General features: G+C 32.5%; 3 protein-coding genes across 5 annotated transcripts; all 3 read right to left on the reverse strand.

The window, feature by feature from the left end:
* On the reverse strand, positions 879–3,015 carry LOC109359181 (inactive protein RESTRICTED TEV MOVEMENT 2-like). Of its 2 annotated transcripts, none has more exons than XM_019603750.1 (3): positions 2,814–3,015; positions 1,890–2,254; positions 879–1,408 (listed from the first exon to the last, which is right to left on the reverse strand). In XM_019603750.1, the coding sequence occupies exons 1-3, from the start codon at positions 2,926–2,928 to the stop codon at positions 977–979; spliced, it is 912 nt and encodes a 303-aa protein (XP_019459295.1). In that variant the 5' UTR covers positions 2,929–3,015; the 3' UTR covers positions 879–976. The 2 variants fall into 2 exon arrangements, with proteins under 2 accessions (XP_019459295.1, XP_019459294.1); XM_019603749.1 differs by having other exon boundaries at positions 879–1,411.
* On the reverse strand, positions 4,583–6,872 carry LOC109359147 (50S ribosomal protein L20-like). The gene is made up of 3 exons (XM_019603702.1): positions 6,745–6,872; positions 5,950–6,158; positions 4,583–5,016 (listed from the first exon to the last, which is right to left on the reverse strand). Exons 2-3 carry the CDS (start codon positions 6,133–6,135, stop codon positions 4,837–4,839), a joined length of 366 nt encoding a protein of 121 aa, XP_019459247.1. The 5' UTR covers positions 6,136–6,158; positions 6,745–6,872; the 3' UTR covers positions 4,583–4,836.
* On the reverse strand, positions 8,101–17,559 carry LOC109361013 (serine/threonine-protein kinase TOUSLED). 2 transcript variants are annotated; one of them, XM_019606287.1, is made up of 17 exons: positions 17,481–17,559; positions 16,552–16,795; positions 15,697–15,786; positions 15,252–15,446; positions 14,671–14,721; positions 14,303–14,410; positions 13,148–13,192; positions 12,598–12,710; positions 12,452–12,518; positions 11,105–11,171; positions 10,649–10,743; positions 10,398–10,577; positions 10,028–10,238; positions 9,603–9,867; positions 9,027–9,081; positions 8,652–8,813; positions 8,101–8,352 (listed from the first exon to the last, which is right to left on the reverse strand). In XM_019606287.1, the coding sequence occupies exons 2-17, from the start codon at positions 16,774–16,776 to the stop codon at positions 8,257–8,259; spliced, it is 2,025 nt and encodes a 674-aa protein (XP_019461832.1). In that variant the 5' UTR covers positions 16,777–16,795; positions 17,481–17,559; the 3' UTR covers positions 8,101–8,256. The 2 variants fall into 2 exon arrangements, with proteins under 2 accessions (XP_019461832.1, XP_019461830.1); XM_019606285.1 differs by lacking the exon at positions 17,481–17,559 and adding an exon at positions 16,929–17,367.

Raw genomic sequence — 18,755 nt, forward strand, 5'->3', positions numbered from 1 at the left:
TATTTATGTTGTCAAATCATCAATCATTTTGTTAATGATTTTTCGGTTACATAATTTTTATCAATACACAATAATTTTTCTCTATTAAAAACATAATTTTATTCATATTTATCAAAAACCAACTTTCTAGAAGAAGAAAATTGCAGGAAGAACAAAAATAACATAAATGGAAAATGGTAATATTTTTCCTTTATAAATATTAATATTAACAATATTTGAATTCAATAAAATTAAGCTACATCTTTATTTTTAAACAAATAAAAGTCTATTGGTAAAACCAACAAGTTAATTACCCACATTAAAATGTATATAAAATTTAGTGCTCTCTTTTTCTTTCTTATATATATATATATATATAGCAAAATTGTATGATATAGCCTCTAAAACCATTTGACTTTTTATTAATTTGATATAATATGAATATCTATTTAGCAAGTAAGAAACTAATTTTTTTTAGAGTGTGTGATTGCTCATCCTAATGAGTATCATATAAATCGAACCATTAACATTTTGGTAATCTAATAATACCTTATATGGTTACACCAGATTAATGCTTTTGTTGGTAAATTGAATAGAGTTTACTATAAAAGTTCTTTGATTGGTGTTAATAATTACAATTTTTTGATAATGTAGTTTACAAAAAAGTGTTATTTGTGTTTTTATTGATTTTTACAAATTTATGGCACGCCATACAAATATAATCATGCCGAGTTACCATTCATTGTTTCAATAGGAGTATTCAATTGTTCATTAGGGTCTTAGTTGTCCTTAATAATATAAAATATCAATATTATCTCTTATTATAAAAACAATTATTAATATGATAACAGCATAACTAAAAAAGAACAAGGATGAAATTAAAGTACATTAATGATTAATTCCATGAAATGACATTATTGAACTTATAGAATTATTATGAAGGAATACATTAAAGATAATTGCATGCAATATTGAGACAATATCATGAGTAAATCAATTACAACTCTTCAATTTTGGGTCCTCCAAAAGATGATTTGATTGCATTCTTAACATAGAAACCAAACACCAACACAAGAAATATGAGCATAATCAAGTTGACCAATTTCTTCTGCTTCTTAACCTCTTCCACCAAACCAGAAACTGCATTCATATACTCTTGACTTTGGCGTGAAAGCAGTTCCAGGGTCTGTGACCTTTTTGTTACATTATTCACTTCAGAAACTCCCTCAACTCTAGAGGTTGAAGCTTCTGATTTTCCCTTCTCCTTTTGTGTCTTCTTTACAGAATCATCAACTTCCTTTTTGGGTTCCTTAAGTGGTGCCACTGGAGTTGTTGGTGCTGCTGCTTTAGTCTTTTCAGCCTTATAGGGTTCTGCAGTTTTCTCCACTGGTTTTTGCTTCTTTTGAGATTCTTCATCTACCTTTGGTTCCTTCTGAATGAAAACATACATGTCAGAGATGAGAAAAACAAGAGTAGACATGTATAAGATTGAGAAACTTGATTATAATATATATAGGGAGTTAGTTTGAGAACAGTTCTCATATAAAAATTGTGAGAACAATAGATGTGAGTATTACAAATAATCATGAACGGTTATGATTAAAAGTTAGTTATTGGTCACATGATAATCATATGCATGTATCTTTTAATCTTAACCATTTAATCAAGATCTAGTAGTCCATATGTAATGTTCTCGTTTCTCACAATAACGCATTATTCTCATGTGAGTAGTACCATTAGATCTTAATTGAATGGTTGAGATTAAAAGATACATGCACGTGACTATCACGTGACCAATAATTGACTTTTAATCTTAATCATCTATGATTGGTTGTAAGACTCAAATTTATTGTTATCATAATTATTTTTATATGAGAATTGTTGTCACTTGAGTAGCTATATACATGTACCTGGCGTGGTGCAATTGGAGTTGGTGGTGGGGGGTTAGTAGTCTTTTCAGTCTTGGGTTCAAAAGAAGCTTTGTCCATTGGCTTCTGCTGATTATTAGCATTAGGTGTTGATGGTTGTTGAGGATTCTTTGGAGCTTGTTGTATTATTGGTGGTTGAGTTTTGATGGGAGTAATGTATTTGGGAAGTTTGATATATAACATTCCATTTTCAAACTTTGCACTAACCCCACTTGTGTCAGATTCATTAGGAACTGGAAATTCTTTCCTAAACTGTCTCCATTTGTTGTCACTTATTTGTCTTTCACCACTCAACCTTAGGACACGAGTTGAGGCTATTTGAACCTTCAATTGCTCCTTTTTAAACCCTGTCAAGTATAAAGTACAAGTAGATAACTACTTATATAAATCGAGTGTAATAACTATCCATTATTATAGTAAAGTTTTATATACGAAAATCAACAATGATTAAATATGAAAAATATATCATATATCAAAAGTATAAAAAACTCTTAAAATTAAGTACATCTTAAACTAATTAATGTTTCTTTAAATCAATTTCTACGACTTTTATATTATTTATGTTGGTGATAAATGAGATATATATAATAAATGGTAGTCTAATTAATTTTAGAGTGAATATCTATTTTAGTCCATCATATTTTTTGATTTTAGCAGTTTAGTCCTTCAAAGAAGAAAAGATCTAAAATGGTTCCCAAATTTTTTAAATGTGGATTAAATTAGTATTTTTTAGCATGTTTTACAACACTTGCTATGGACTAATTTAACTCCATTTGAAATTTTTGAGACAATTTCAGGTCTTTTTTAAGGACTAAACTAGTAAGGTAAAAAAAAACTAAAATGAGTATTTACTCTTAATTTTATAACTATATTGCATGAAAATGGCATAAGAAAAATGAAGTGAACCTGGAAGCATAAGAATAAGGGTGTCACTTGATTCATCATGAACCCATTCAGTGGGTGGTTCAAAATCTTCAAACACACGTTCTGCTGGTTGTACCTTTTGTTGATTCAACGACATTTTATGTCTCTTTGGTTTTTGTGTTCTAAACTTCTAAGTACTATGTATCTTTGCCTCTTCTCTTTGACAATGAAATCTTTGCATTGGCTATGTTACTTTTATACACATCGTAATATGCATCACAGCGTTTCCTTCGAATTTTAGTTATTCCAATTTCTGATCGCTTCTAACACTTTGTTTCTCTAACAAAGAATTGCTTTACTTGTTTGCTAGGCAATGTGGTTCTTTAATTTTATGTGTCTCGTCAATCATGAAGCCTCTCATAAAACACATGCGTATATTTGATTATATATATATATACATATATGAAGATACCTTTACACCTAAGTTAAGTTACACTACTTACTCTTAATTTCAGTCATTCCTCTTCTTATATATAATGGACCAAATGAGTGAGTGCAATAAGTGATGAGAAAGAAAAAAAAATCTTAAATAACTTTTAAATTCCACTTATTTGATCCGTTGGATCTAAGAAAATGAATAACCGTGATTGAGTCTAAGTAGTATAACTTAATTTTTGTGTAAATTTATCTTTCCTCATATATATATATATATATATATTATATAATCAAATTCTTTAGTGATAGTCAATGATAAGGGCTACAACTGTTCCTTGGTTAGGGTTTTGCAGTTATTCTTCTTTATATTGTCTGAACAAGAAGATAAAAGATATTCTTTTCCCAACAAATTTGAAGCTTAAGATATTCTTTATACATATTTATACTGTTTTGCATTTATGTCATTTATGCTTGAAAGTTTCTCTAATATTTGGTTTGCTTTTTTACTTTTATGTTTTTTTTTTAAATATTGGAGAATTTTTTTCTGTACATAATGAACCTCGCGAATTTTCATTAGATCTAGAGACTGTGTTTGAAGAGGATTTCTATCACTAAATATACTACAAAAGTGAGGTATCCCATTTATTGTCCATGATTTTATTGATACCATTACCACCCAAGTAATCCATTTCTCTTCTAGGAATTTTGAAAAAAGTTAAATTTTGGTAGAACTCCAATATTCTGGTACTAGGCAATATATTTGATTTGCCAAAAAAATTTATCCCATCTTCCCTGTATTTTGTTCTCAGTAAATATCATTTTTTTGAACTTAATAGTTTAGTTCCCAAAATTTTTAAATTAGTCAAATTAGTCATTTTTAGGGTCAAATTATTTAAAACTTTTGGGGACGATTTTAGATTTTTCAATATTTAAGAGACTAAACTAGTAAGACAAAAAAAATTTGAGGGACTGAAATGAATAGTTACTATTTCTCAGATATTTTCATGATTTTTAGTTTAGTCACACAAGTTTTACACATCTGGTTCAACCTTGTACTCATCCTTGTGATTTGTATTTGAAACTCAAGGTTGATGTTTTTCCTGGTCCTTGGGATGTGCTAGTTTTAGGAAAAACCAGAATGAGAAATATGAGGAAGCTGGATTTGTTTGTTGATATTAATATTATGGTAATATAAAATAAACCAATTATTGTTTTGTTTGTTACATTAGATGGGGATATTTACACTTTACAGCCCTAGTGGTAAAATAAGGGGATTACTAATGGTCAAGGGCTTAAGCCATACATGTAATAAAATTATTGATACTGTAATAAAATTTCAGAAGCATGTTGAAATTTGTAAATGCAGAACAATCAAGTAATGTGAAATTTCAGCTTTTGATAGAGTCAAATAATGGCAGCAATTTGATCAATTATTGATACTGAAGCAAGTAAAAGAGAGGCTGGAGGAGTAGCATAAAGAGCACAACAGTACTCAACAGGGTCACAAGAATCAAAGACATGCAAATTGACAATAAATTGTAGGGTGCCAAATCCAAAATCCTCAAAGGTCCTTACTGATTCTGATAGAAACTTAGCTCTAATCTAATAGTTTGTTTAAGTGCCAAATGCTCTACAAATTCACCTTTCTTGGAGGAATCACCACATTCTTGTTTCCTGGAAATGCCTTCTGTGATATATCCACCAGCGCCTTGAAGCTATATGGTTCATGCATGGATAATTCTGAGAGAACCTTTCTGTTAAGTTGGATATTCTCTTTTATCAGCCCATGCATGAAGTTTCCATAATTTACCTGGCAAATAAAACCAAGTCAGGTGATTAACTACCAAAGAGTGCAGGCAGAAAGCATGTCTACATTTCACATAAAACTAAAATAACAGGAGCAAAAAGAGCTGATGCATGAGAGAATTAATGCAAAATGCAATGAAGAGGAATATCTACAGACTCCAGAGGCAGGTTCACTGAATATTCAGTCAATTTAAGGTTAAAAATGTATCACTCACAAAACCTTGTATTCCGTCATCACTATTTCCATCTCCTTGGATGGAAGATGCTTGTGCAAGTAACAGAAAATTACACCATCATAAACCACAAATCACAAAATGTAACCTTTAATAGTTAGTAGTCATTATTGGGAGGGAATCCACTTACTCCAAGAGTAAGTTTAAAAAAACTTACTCGACATCTTAGCCATCAATTTTAGGGAAATCTAATGGTTTAGATCTACTAACTAATTCAAACCATTGGATTTCCTTAGAATGATGGCTAAGATGTGGAGTAAGTTTTTTAAACTTACTCTTGGACTAAGTGGATCCCCTCCCAATAATGACTACTAACTATTGGAGTAAGTCATTTGTCGTCATTATTTAATGCAGAGACATGAATTAAACCACTCATTATGGCCTTTTGGCATGTGAGAGTGAGTACTACAATACCCTATTTAAAGGACCAATCATTATTTAACATGGACTAGAACAAACATTTTGAGATTTTTCAAGGTATCATAACATAAAATATGAATATAAAAATACATGTATATATACAATAAGCATTACAAAAAGGTTCAAAATATAAGAACTCTACCACCAAGATTTCAATAAAAAAGTAAAGTTTGATGAAAATATTAGAAGTAATATCGCATTCCCTGTTCAAGTATTGAATTCTACACAATAAGTCATCCCCATATTATTAATTGGAAAGAGAACAACTGGAATAGAAGACATACACCATGAAGGCGGGTTCCAGCATTGATCCGTTGTATCCAAAGGGATCGCATATCACGCTTTTTGGTACGACGGTCTCTGTAGGAATATTGCAAGGCCTTCTCCACCCTCTCCCTTGCTATCCTTATGCAGTTCTTAGCTCTCCCCCTGAAGCCCTTTGCTAGCTTGAAGATTTTATCCTTATTCATTTTCTTTTCTAGTTCTTTATACTCTGCTGGTTAGCTCGGTTAATAATATCAGCCCAGGTATTAATTACACGACCTTGACTATCAACTACGGATTGGTTCTCTGCAATCACATTTTCATCATTCACAAACAAAACAAAAAAGCAAAGATCCAAATTCCCAAATTAAAGGTGAAAATTTTATCAATATGAAACCCCCCAATTTTTTCAAGGTTCAGGTTCAATACTTCTAAAATTATTTCACAATTCAACTGTTATATTTTTTAATGGATGGAGTATAATGCTCTCAGAATGCACACAAATATGACATTGCTAAACTCAACGACCCATATGCACAAGATTCTAGCTTTAAACCAAATGGATAACAGAAAAGTGAATGGTTAGGTCCATAAATCACACCCTAACAAACTAACACAAACACATCCCAGCAAAAACCTAAGTCAGGCATTTTATCAAACACATAACGTAACATATCATTAGCTAGTCAATACATGGTACTCAGTACTAATAAACCTAAACAACATCATCGCATAATGAATGAAAGGAGTGTGAAATGGGAAATAGGTTCGGTTACAAATTCAGAATCCAATGAAACAATAAAAAAAGAACATACCTGCAAAATCAAATGAAGAAGAGAAATAGGATGAGAGAGGAAGTAAGTGTAGATTTGGAGAATAAAAAGCAGAAGTTGAGTCAGAATCACCAAAGCAAACGGCGCAAAGCAGTGTTCTATGGAGGATGCTCCTTTAGCCAATAAGGTTTTTTTGTTTATAAAAAAAAATACAAACAGAATTTTTATGTTGCCCGACAATTTTATACGAGTGAGGATTCACTTACTAAACTTATTTTCTATCTTAACCATCAATTTTATGGACATCTAATGTTTATAAATGTGGAGGATGCTCTCTATTGTATATTATTATTGTTCATATTTCATACATATAAAATAAGTTAAAATATGATCTATTTTATTATTTAAGTAAAAATTTATGTGATATAAAAATTATTCTATGAAAATGATTAATTTGCTTACTGATTCACAACTTTTAACGTTTTAATAAAAAAGCCAACATATTGATTATTTTTTACTTTAATTGTTTTATTGGTAAGCTTTATGAATGTGATTATTAATTTTATCTCTCTATCTATTTTTATTTTGAATTAGGTAGAGAGTTTTTATGGCTGTATGACCATATGTAGAGGTATTTATATATTATTCACTTATCAGTGAGATCCTCATGTATAAGGGGATTCATAAACGAGTCAATTTTTTATATCAAGTATACCAAATGTTAATGTAATATTTTCAAGAAAAATAAGTACTTTTTCATCATTTTTTTATCGGACAAATGTTAGTATTTGTGTTGAACGAAACTCGAACCTATTGCATTGTTGGTCTGCTCTTTGGATCCCTCTCTGTGCATCTCAATGCTAACATTAGCACTTCAGTGACTTGCTTTTGTACTATTCCTGAATGTGCAAATAAACATGAAATTTATATCCAATAACAAAAAATTATGAAGTGTATACAAATCCATATACTTTCTTTATAGTGAAAAATATGCATATTTATATATAAGTGATCTTGTATAAGTTATGCCATCATCATTGTTAAACTTTTAAATTGAATGGTGGATGATACATTAATAATACTGATTCATAGATATTAAATTCTTAATTTACATTGTAATTATAGATTCCATTAATAGTAATGATTTTCTGGTGATGTACCACATGTGTATTTTAGTTCCACACATTCTTAAAATAATTACCTTAAAAGTTAAAAGTCATATGGTGTAAAAATAAGTTTTGAACAACATAAATTGTGAACCATATTTGAACCAAAAAAGATAAATGCATGAATTGTGAACCATATTTTAAACAACAACAAACAATCAAGTCTGGAATCGGCTCAGCTACCTGGACCGAACGAAAATGTTATAAATGCATGGACACAATGGAATTCCAGTAGAGAAAGGACCTCTATGAAAAGATCAAAAAAATGTTACAACCTATACAAAATCTGAGAATACATCAATGATGACTTCAGTTAGAACTTAGAAAATGATATTATTCATTCTTGGTCTATGGATGCTTGGTAACAAAAGCTGTATCAATGAAACCATTACTTCTTTGAGTAAGTGAGATATGGATCTTGAGCAATGGTTAACACATCTGGTCTCTCAGCTTGATTATATGTTAGGCACCGTCTAATCAAATCCTGGCAAAACATCATAGATAAACAGTACACACATAAATGTCATGTTTGATACTAGAACATTGAAAAGAAACTGCATGAATGAAAATGTAAAACCAAATATAAGGGTTGCTATGCCTAACAGGTTTTCATTTCAAAGTTAAAAAGGGGAATTCAGTTACAACTTTAGTTCCATACTCAAGACTAAGAGTTACTTGTGGTTGTGGCACTGACATAATTAGAGGGTTATATACCTACAAGAAGCATATATATTATGTTCATTGCTGAATATTGGAGGAAGAAAAATAGATTAAATGAGTCACCTTTGCCTCATTAGAAACAGTAGGCCTAGAAGGAAATTCGACTCTGCGTGCCTTGATGATAGTGTCTTCGCGAAGTATTCTCTCTTGTGTTTGGTCATGCCCAAAGGGTCGTCTTCCGAAGAGCATTTGATAAAACAAAATACCAGCAGACCAGACATCAACCTATTTTTGAAGAACACAAGTCAGAAAAGATAAGTGTCAAACCAAAATAATACATAATAATGTGATCATCTGAGTAGACATAGTTCTATGCACAATCCTAACCATCATGACACTTGTTAAAGTGAAATATTACTTCGACCACAATGACTAAGAATTCATGACCAAAACATAACCATAAAAATTCAAGTTTTCACAACATATTAAGCTATTCACCTTTGATGAGATAAGAGGAGTCTTGTTGAGCTCAAAGCATTCCGGGGGCAAATACCTGAAAATTCAAAAAGAAAACAAGAAGGCATCAAGAGTTTTTCACAAAGCTCTCATGGTAACATTGAAAGGAGCGTCGAAGCCATATTGATTGGTACACAGAAGTGACATAACAGTAACATTTTGAGTCAGACAAAATTTAAATGCCATCTAAGCATGTCCACATACGCTCCTCTGGTCTAACCCAATGCAGTTAACTATCAGATATTAACCAGGGGATTAGTGCATTGTTTTACCATATCATACCGGGCAAAAAACCAAAACTCGTTCAGTAGTAATGGTGTCAACAACTTTGCTCCAAATCAAGTATAACTAGTATATTAAAAGTATAAAGGCAAGCCACTTCCCCTTTCCCAAAAGCTAGACTCTAAGGAAGTCTTACCACATGCATAGCTCCAAACAATAACTAAATTACTATATTAATGCAGCTTGAAATCTACAAATTTGGACCACTAATTTTATGAATATCATTAACAATGCTCTTCACCATCATTAAAAAAAACAATGATCTTCACCACTTACCAATATGTTCCAGCGCCCTGAGATGTAAGTTCCATACCCTGGGATCCGACATCATCCTCCACTATCTTGCTAAGACCAAAATCAGTAACTTTGGCAACGCCAAACTCATCAAACAGAACGTTTCCAGGCTTTAAATCATAGTGGATAATCTTCTGTGTCCTTTTATTCATGTAAAGAAGACCTTGAAAAACCTGAACTAGAATGACCCTAGCTTCCCTCTCAGGTAATATAGGTGTTGCTTTAAGGACACCATCAAGATCCTTCCCTGGAAGAAAAGAGGAAGCATGAAGAAGAGATAAGTAGAGAAAACAAGTAATGACAAAAATCAAAAAGTCATTCAGGTTCAAAACTTCAAATATTTAGAGTTTACTTCACAAAAACGAAGAAAATAATAAGCTCCATGAAACGGTTAGGTGTATATATACCACTGCAGTACTCCAGAACAGTGCAGAATGTATTGTGATCAATCTCAAAGATGTCCCATAAACGAACAATGTGATGATGCACAAGGGTCTTGTGAATATTGTATTCTCGAATTGCATGTCGTATGTAACTTTGCTTCTTCTCTTCACTCCATTGAGCATTTAAACCATGAAGCTTGCAGGCAACATATCTATGCTCCACCAAGTCAAAAGCCTGCGGGAAATTTCTTACTTCAAATCACTGCAAAAGGTATGTTTTTACAATTGCCATGCCTAGATTCTAGTTTCGGTAGCTCAAAACCTTATACAATATTTGCTAAAATGATATCAATATAATCAAGTGATTACTATTATTCTTTATTAAAGCTCTGACCTTGTAAACCTCACTGAATCCTCCCTTTCCAAGAAGATTTAGAAGGGCATAACGATGATTAAGAATCTGAAAGTTGTTAAACCGTGAACCATCTTCATCCCGTATGCGTTTCATTTCCCTTATCAATTTCCCCTTCTCTATTTCGTAGCGATCCCTCTCCCGCAGAATAAGTTCTTCTTCCTGCTTTTTTCCTGTTATTAGAAACATTAAAAGGAAAAATAATAATCAAACAAGCAAAAGTAGCAACTTACTCGTTTAATACTAGCTAGTCGAGACTTGTAGATTTCATCGTGAATGAGAACATCTTCCGGTAATCCAGCCTCTGCATCTGTACCATCTCCCTTATCTTCAGCCAGAAAAACAAACGCAATTGATAATGAATAACTATTAACACAGTTACCAGAAAAATAATATTACAAGATAGTATGAGGTCCATAGGGCCATGTTTAGGAGCATATGGTCAGTCATGATTTGCATAGTATCTGGAAACAAATAAATATGAAGGCTATTAAAAGTGAATACGTAAAAGTACTAAATGTCAAGGTTTACAAAGATCAATGGTACGCTCATACTAACAACTGTCAACTGGTATTGAAACTAAGGAGGAAGGCGAGGGGAAAGGGACAAGCCCAAATTTGGTCCATTCAACCCTTAGTCCACAACTTTAGGAGGACAAGTGCTCAAAGTAAAAAGGAAAATGATTGTACCAGGTTGTCTTTTCTTAAATAACTTGCGCTGCCGTTCAATTGCTTCTTTTGTTTCTATTAGTTGTCTCTGCAAAAAATCAAACAATAACTGAAGTCATGCTATTACTAATGAAATGCTTTCAATTGCAAAACAAACTACCAGACAGAAGTTATAGTAACATTGACATAACATGCCCTGTGCTATGGTCATATATTACAAATGGTAAACACTAGAAACAACAAAAACACAATCCTTAAGAAGTATCCCGCAAACTATCCAACTGAAGCAAAAAGGTCCGAGTTTGATGATATTTATAATCTAAGACAGTAGATGAAAGGTATACAGTTCAAAAGTTCACAAATACAACAACAACCAAAAACTTTATCCCACTAGGTGGGGTTAAAAGTGCAACAAGGGGACTTGGGCAATTCTATCAACACACAAAAACCCACTATTCACACCCAGACGGATGGTGTATCCGTCTGGCTATTTACAATTATTTACAGTGACGGATGGTGCATCCATGTGGGTATGAGCAATGACTTTGGGTTTTGATAGAATTGCCCGAATATCTTCATAGATTGACAGTTAAATTGAACAATGAAGTTAGATGTTCCATCAGAAACAATTAACTTTGATGTTTGACTTCATATTATGCATAAGATTACTGATGCAGTATGATAAGATCTATATAAAAAGCATTCTAGAAGCTTTGAAATTCTGCCTCTTATCTGTATGCACTTTCCCAAATCTGTATGACCAAAATCAATTATCAAGAGTATGACTACGCATTAGAGAAGTCATGTTTAATCTTCTCTCCAAAGTAGTCGTGTTCAATCTTCTCCCCTAAGAAAGTCAAGTTCAATGAATCTAGCAAGCGCGTCCAATACCTAAGCAGCTAAGCAAAAATGAGGTTAAGGTGCACCAAATTTACCCTCCATGTAACGTATAAATGTTATATTGATCGAAAATTTGTATGAAATACTTTCTGAGACAGGCTATTACTAAGGGGTAAATCAGGGCCAAAACTTATATCCTTGGTAAAAACTCTTAACAGATAAGGTCATAATAAAGAACCCCCTTTTTGTCCACCCAGATTTGCATATTACTTTGCATGAAATACCCAAAATACTCACACAGAAGATTACTAAGGTGTTGTAAAATATACAGAAGATTACACCCACAGTAGATTACTTTAGCAAAAAAACAAACAGCCTCTTTATACAATACAACTTCTGCCACATAAGTATAATTAGCAGCACATACCTTAATAGTTAATACAAGTTAAATCAATAAATAATTAGATAGCAACATCATACAAAAATTAGAATTAAAAAACACAAAGGGAGAAAGAAAATGAGACATACAAGTTGGGCATTCAGATCCTTCAATGCTTGACCATCTTCCCAGGTCTCAGATATGACTGTTCCAGCTCTACAGTTCATAGTCAAACCAATAAAAATGAAAATATAATATGAAAAATAATTTCTGACAATGCTTCATGTATACCGACCTGATTACACCAATATTTCCAAGTCTCAAAGAATCTTGTCGTACTTTCAGCCTTGCTTCTTGTCTCTCAGCCTTCGAAACTGATATCAGCAAATCAGATATTATCTTTGTTCTCTGCAAAATAGAAGGAATGGAAGTAAATATACCGGCATAATTGATGCATGCTACAAAGAATGTTCATTAACCTGCCTGCCTCCTTGCTCAAGGGGTTGTCTAACTGCATACAACCTAGGAGTTCTTTTCTTTTCTATTACTCATGCATCAATATGATTTTCTCACCATTCAAAACTCACACAAGGGGATGAAACATCAAATTTCAAACAAAAATACTCTGCAATTAAGCATTCAACCCTGGGTTACAGGTATAGTCATGTGCCCTAAACCATATGATAATGCGTTTGTTTACGGTGATTGGGTATTTTCAGGATATACTCAGACTCGGTACACAATGCACTTTCTACCAAAATAATTGTATATACAAGTTAAATACAAGCAAGATTTGTTGTTTAACATCCAACTGTTATGCAATCAAATGTTGAAAATAATCACACCTTAGGCTTCATTTGTTGTTCATGATCTGTTACATCTTTCAGTTCCTGCGCATGCCAAAATCAAGCGTTAAAATGGCAAATCATCTTCATATCAATTTCAATGACTAGTAATTCCATTACCTTATACATATATATACATAAATATATATATACACACATTACCATTGACTTTATATTCATGTTATTTTGTCCCCAAAATGGTGAGAACTTGTTCATTTAACCAATGTAATCAAATGATGCAACTCATCATTTGAAAGGCAAAACTCAATCCAATTCAAGAGCAATTTTCATCATTTCACAACAAACGTATTTCACATCTGTGTGGTCTGAATGGTAAAAGACAGGAAGTCTTCAAGATTTACACTTTCTACTTAAAAAATTTGATGCACAAAGCAATATCATAACTTTTTTGATAAAATTACAAAATGTAACTTTATATGAAAATTGAGTATATTTCAGTCAGTGCAACAGATCAGTTCCGATCTGCATATCCCTACTCTTTCTTATCTAAAAGCATTTTTCTCAAAGAGCATGAAACAGAACGTATAATGGGAAATTCCTGCAGTGAATAATGCTATTGGGCATGTGAAATAGGACCTTCGTTGCATAAAAAAGAGTCAAGTACCATGATAACAACTTCACAATTTAATCTCTCACTAAAAACGTTTTGTGTAAATTAGTTTATCACTTTTTGGTATTTAATTAACTTTGAATTAGATACATGCTACACGTAACACGTACAATATACGATTTGTTAATGTAATGAAAAATTAAGTGCTGTGTATTTTTTGTGCAACAAGGGTGTCCCCTGGCTGACAACAAGAGACTAATCCCTTTCGAGGCATAGAGATCATCGGAGTGGGTTTTATCTCTACCAACAGTTATTTCCATACACACGGCAGAGTCGAACCACATCATGCTCAAGGAACTTAGTTATCCATCAATTAAGTGCCATATTTGATACTAACATTGTTACATTTGGGTTAAAAACTTCAATGTAAGTATTTTGTTTCATTTTATAGGTATAAACTTCCATACATTTTTTCAAACTACCTACATATTTAAAACATTATCTAAAAAGTTGACACTATCAAAAGATCAGAAAACAGACATCTGGTTCGCATTCTTATTGCGATTTTTTAACTATCCATATACCTTTTCTAACTGCCGACAAAGATTCTGATAGTCAGAGGTATCTTGTTTTGATTTACGCAAGTCCTCCTCCATTGCAACAACTTTTGCACGTAAAGATGCAACCACTTCCTAATTTAAGATAATCATAAAATACAATAAGGAAAAAATTGGAAAGAAAAAAGAGCTAATAATACACCAACAAAACAATAGAATGATGTTGAAGTTTCAATGTATCAGTGAGGTATATCAAATAAATTGCTGAGATCTGGTGGGAGATGGAGAAATGAAAAAATCATATCAAACTTCTATTTATTATGATATAAATCCATACATTCTTTACCAACCATAAAATTTGCATGTGGAACTCAAAAGTTTAGCTGAAGTCATACCTCTAATGAAGCATAGTTATCATTAAGAAACTGATCTTTGAGTCTTCCATCCTGCAACCAAGCATGAGCTTTATAGGGAACAATCAAGGAGTACAATATAATTATCAATATGCAAAATTCATTGCTTAAGCAATATGTCATTCCTAAAATTGTGAATCGTTCATTCATACGAATCATAAACAACTCCGACTTGCTTAACCCTTAGACCTAGAAGTTGCACATAGACCCTTTTACCAAACAAAGCTTGCTGAAATGAGAATAGAGTTAATAATTTATAAAACATTGCATTGTCTTTGAGTAACCACTTAAGAAATCAAAAAAATAAGAAGGTACTCAAGACTAATGCAATCAACTTTTCTTTATGCTACAGATTACAGAAAATACAATCAACTCCCTGTACCTCACCTAAGAGGCTTCAACTTCAGGTCTCCAATATAATCAGTTAAAGACATAACAGTAACAAATATGCATGCAATCATGTTATGAACTATAAATGTACTGACAATAGTAGAGAACAGTTTAAAACTGATACTGACAAATGATAATTACAATAACCATATGTCACGGGGAAAGGAGCATACATTATCAATCTGACCATTTAAAGCCAAAACAGATGAATGAGGAATCGGTGTTCTGGTCTGATCATTAACTCTGGAACCACGGCCTCTACTTGAACCAGAGCCGCCTCTTCCACGGCCAGGTTTCTTTTTATTCACATCAACATTAGTTTTTGTCTCTGCAGCCTCCAAACTAGTTTGTCTTCCATCAGTAACAACCTGATATATAAATCATCTCAGTTAGAATCAACCAGATGAACAATTAATGAGACAAAGAGTATCACTTATAACAAATGCTTAGTGTCCTCAAAATATTAGTACAATAAGATGACAGCATCAAAACATTTAAAAATAATCCAAAAAGGAAGCAATTTTTCCAGTGAGCTTCTGTACTTTCAACATGAGATGCAGCTATTCTAACACAAAATCAAAGAGTATACCAAGTTTGAGTCATTCGATGAAAACAAACCTCAGCACGCTCAAAAACATTGGAGCTGGCATGTTCTTCATGTCTTTGACGCTTCTGTGTGTTGGCTTGTATTAAGAATTCCCCACCATTCTAGAATACAAAATATGAAGACAGACAATCTAATCAATTCAGTTCAACAAAAGGCATATCCATGCATCAGCTGATTTTCTAGATCATTAATAAACAGATAAGTTGACGGCCTTCTTGTCCAAAAAATAAACAACAACAATCAAGCCTTGGCCCTACTAGGTGGGTCGGCAGTTGGCTACATGAATCAAATGATACCATAATGCTCTACCATAAATCATGTCTATTGACACAACATTGGTCTCTAAATATTTCCTAATGGTTTCGCCTAAGATTCTTCTTGGTTTGCTTCTAGAAATTGGGTGAACCTCCATTTGATCTACCATCCTTATCTTGGCTTCTACCAGACTCCTTTTCACATACTCAAACCACTTAAGGCGTGATTATACCATCTTTTCTATAAGAGGAGTTACACTAACTTTTTTCTCAATGCATTCATTCCTAATCATATATTATGTATTGTGTTCACTCATCCAACAACATCTCATCTAAGCTACATTGAATTTATTATTTTCTTGACATTTTACCGTCCAACATTCACTCCATATAACATTGCAGCTTGGAGTCTTATAGGTGTGTTAAAATTTTCACTTGAGTGACACTTTCTTTCTATCACATCCATTATTTTATTCACCCGCTTGAATATACCACATTCGTCTATCACATCCAATAATCCAAAACCATAGATATAGATATAGATTAGAAATAAACAAGTCAATCACCAAAGTAAATAAATACAAAAAGAAGCTTCTAAATCACCAAACTCACATCGTCATCAGAATCACTTGAAGTGGATGGTTCAACCACATTCTCAGCAACTCCTGCAAATTTCGAAGCCGGAGAAGGAGCAGGGGACCGAGTTGATTGCTGAGAAGCATTGGAGGAACCCCGACCCACCATTCGAGCTTCCAGCTTTGCAATCTTTGTAGGCAGAGACTGATCCGATTGGTTCGAAGAGTTTGAAGAGAATTGCATCAGCATGTCATCCGACATTGCTGCTGCAACTTCAGAACTGTTCACAGATAAAGAAAATGCGCATCAAATCACATAGCAAACCAAAAATAAATCAGACCCTTTTGAATTTACTCACTAAAAATCATTCTTTTGGTAAGAAAACAAGTCTCTGAGCAGAAACTAAACCATACCCATTCATGAACAGAAAGCAAGGGTTGTCAATTTCTCGAAAACCCACTTGAAGAAAATGGAGATTTAACAGGGTAAAGTGTTGAAGAAATCAAAGGGTCGGAGAATTGAGGTAGGAATGTGATAGATACAAAAGAAGGGGGAACTTTGAGTATGTTCTGTTTTGGGTAAAGAACTCAGACAATGAATAATTGAATTGAAAAAAAAAATCTAGGGTTTTGGTATTTGGTGGAGAATCAAAAGCTCAGTAGGGAAGAATCTATTGGGGGAAGGAAGGAAACTTGAGTGCATAACAGATGAAGTAAAAAAGATTGATTTTTTCTGTGTGGGCATGTTGTTTTTTTGAAATTTGTTGTGTGGGCTATTTTGGACATATAAGAGTTTTTTATGGGTGTGAAAAATTATGGTACCATGTCCATGGCAGAAGTGAAAAGAGGAATAGAATGACAAAAATACAAAGAAAAAAAGGGTATGTGAATTTAGTGTGTTTTATTGTGATGTGAGAGTGGTGCTACCTAATGTAATGAGACATTATGGTGATAGTTTTTGCTTACCTTTGTTTCTGAGATGACAATAACAATGGTCCTTGAATTGAATCTGTTCAGAATTCTAGTGATTTTAATCGTGGGGAATTGGATTATGTATGGGAAAATAAAGTGTTTCCATCCTCAAAATTAAGAGAAAAATTTGTATGGAGATGCATGTAACATGTCACATTTAAATACAAGTACTGATTTTTGGTGTTATTACTTAAGATTAAATTTAATTATAATTAAAATATTAATATGTTGTCAAAATCTTATTGATTATTTCTATATGATTTCGTCTTCATATAAGTCTTTTTTCACAAAGGAGGGGCCATATTTAATGATAAGGAAAAAGGTGGAAATGTGTTTTGTATAAGAAGGAAAAAAGGTAAAAATGTATTTTTTTTTGTATAAAAAGGAAAAAAAAGTTAATTTTTGACTTAATTTTAGGTGGCCTGAGCTAAATGTGGCCTGAGCTAAATGTTTATTAACATATATTTTTGACTTAATTTTAGGATTTAAATTGTAGATAGTTTGATTTATTTAGCATGCTGATATATTTGGACAAAGTTTGGTTTGGCTTATTGCATTTCCTCTACTATTAAGGAATGGAAGAGTTAATTGTGAAAATGTGAAAGCCTTTTGAAATGGTTTCATAAAGAAATGCTTGGATCAAAATTTCTAGCCTTGACCCTGGCTGGCTGAAATTCAACCTCAGTGGCCAGTCATTGGCATTTTTAATGTTGATTGGAACATATTGGTTGGAGTAGCTTTTAACCAAAGGACTCAAACCAGCTAGTTTTTAACCCAACAACTCTCTTATGCATAAGGCTCCTTTCTTCCCCTCTTGTAATTTAAACTTCTTCCATTGTTTTTTTACTGCCAAGGTATTCTCGAGTATCCCTCACCTTTTCTCGTAAGAAACTAATCTCCTAACAAGTGTTGCTCCCAATAATCAAATACATTGTTGGTAACTTCCTCCATTGTTTGTAGACATATTGGCATGTACTACTTAAATATATGTATGTTCACACATCTACATGAAGAATGTATTTTAAGAAAACACATATTGAGGTAGATATATATATTAGAATGTATTTAAACAAATTTATATTCACAAACATCCTTCTCCAAATTGATTTAAAAAATCACATTTACACATGTATTGAAAAGTTCAAACATGTATATGTAAAAATTTATTTAAAAATGTATTACCATACTAGTTTTTAACCAACCAATAAAAAAATTAGTGAGATTTCACTATTATGTTCTCAAAAGATTAAGTGTCTATCACAAGACCGA

The sequence above is a fragment of the Lupinus angustifolius genome, chromosome LG11 (assembly GCF_001865875.1).
Source record: "Lupinus angustifolius cultivar Tanjil chromosome LG11, LupAngTanjil_v1.0, whole genome shotgun sequence".
Classification (NCBI taxonomy): domain Eukaryota; kingdom Viridiplantae; phylum Streptophyta; class Magnoliopsida; order Fabales; family Fabaceae; genus Lupinus; species Lupinus angustifolius.

Excerpts from the sequence above, each read along its gene's own strand:
- LOC109359181 (XM_019603749.1), bottom strand. The coding sequence starts at position 2,928 with ATGTCGTTGAATCAACAAAAGGTACAACCAGCAGAACGTGTGTTTGAA. Across the intron at positions 2,255-2,813 it reads CCTTATTCTTATGCTTCCAG|GGTTTAAAAAGGAGCAATTG; the intron begins GTTCACTTCATT and ends TATACTTGACAG. Across the intron at positions 1,412-1,889 it reads CTCCAATTGCACCACGCCAG|AAGGAACCAAAGGTAGATGA; the intron begins GTACATGTATAT and ends GTTTTCATTCAG.
- LOC109359147 (XM_019603702.1), bottom strand. The coding sequence starts at position 6,135 with ATGAATAAGGATAAAATCTTCAAGCTAGCAAAGGGCTTCAGGGGGAGA. Across the intron at positions 5,017-5,949 it reads CTGGAACCCGCCTTCATGGT|GTAAATTATGGAAACTTCAT; the intron begins GTATGTCTTCTA and ends TTTATTTGCCAG.
- LOC109361013 (XM_019606285.1), bottom strand. Across the intron at positions 9,868-10,027 it reads TGTTCTGGAGTACTGCAGTG|GGAAGGATCTTGATGGTGTC; the intron begins GTATATATACAC and ends CTTTTCTTCCAG. Across the intron at positions 9,082-9,602 it reads CAGGGCGCTGGAACATATTG|GTATTTGCCCCCGGAATGCT; the intron begins GTAAGTGGTGAA and ends TTGAATTTTCAG.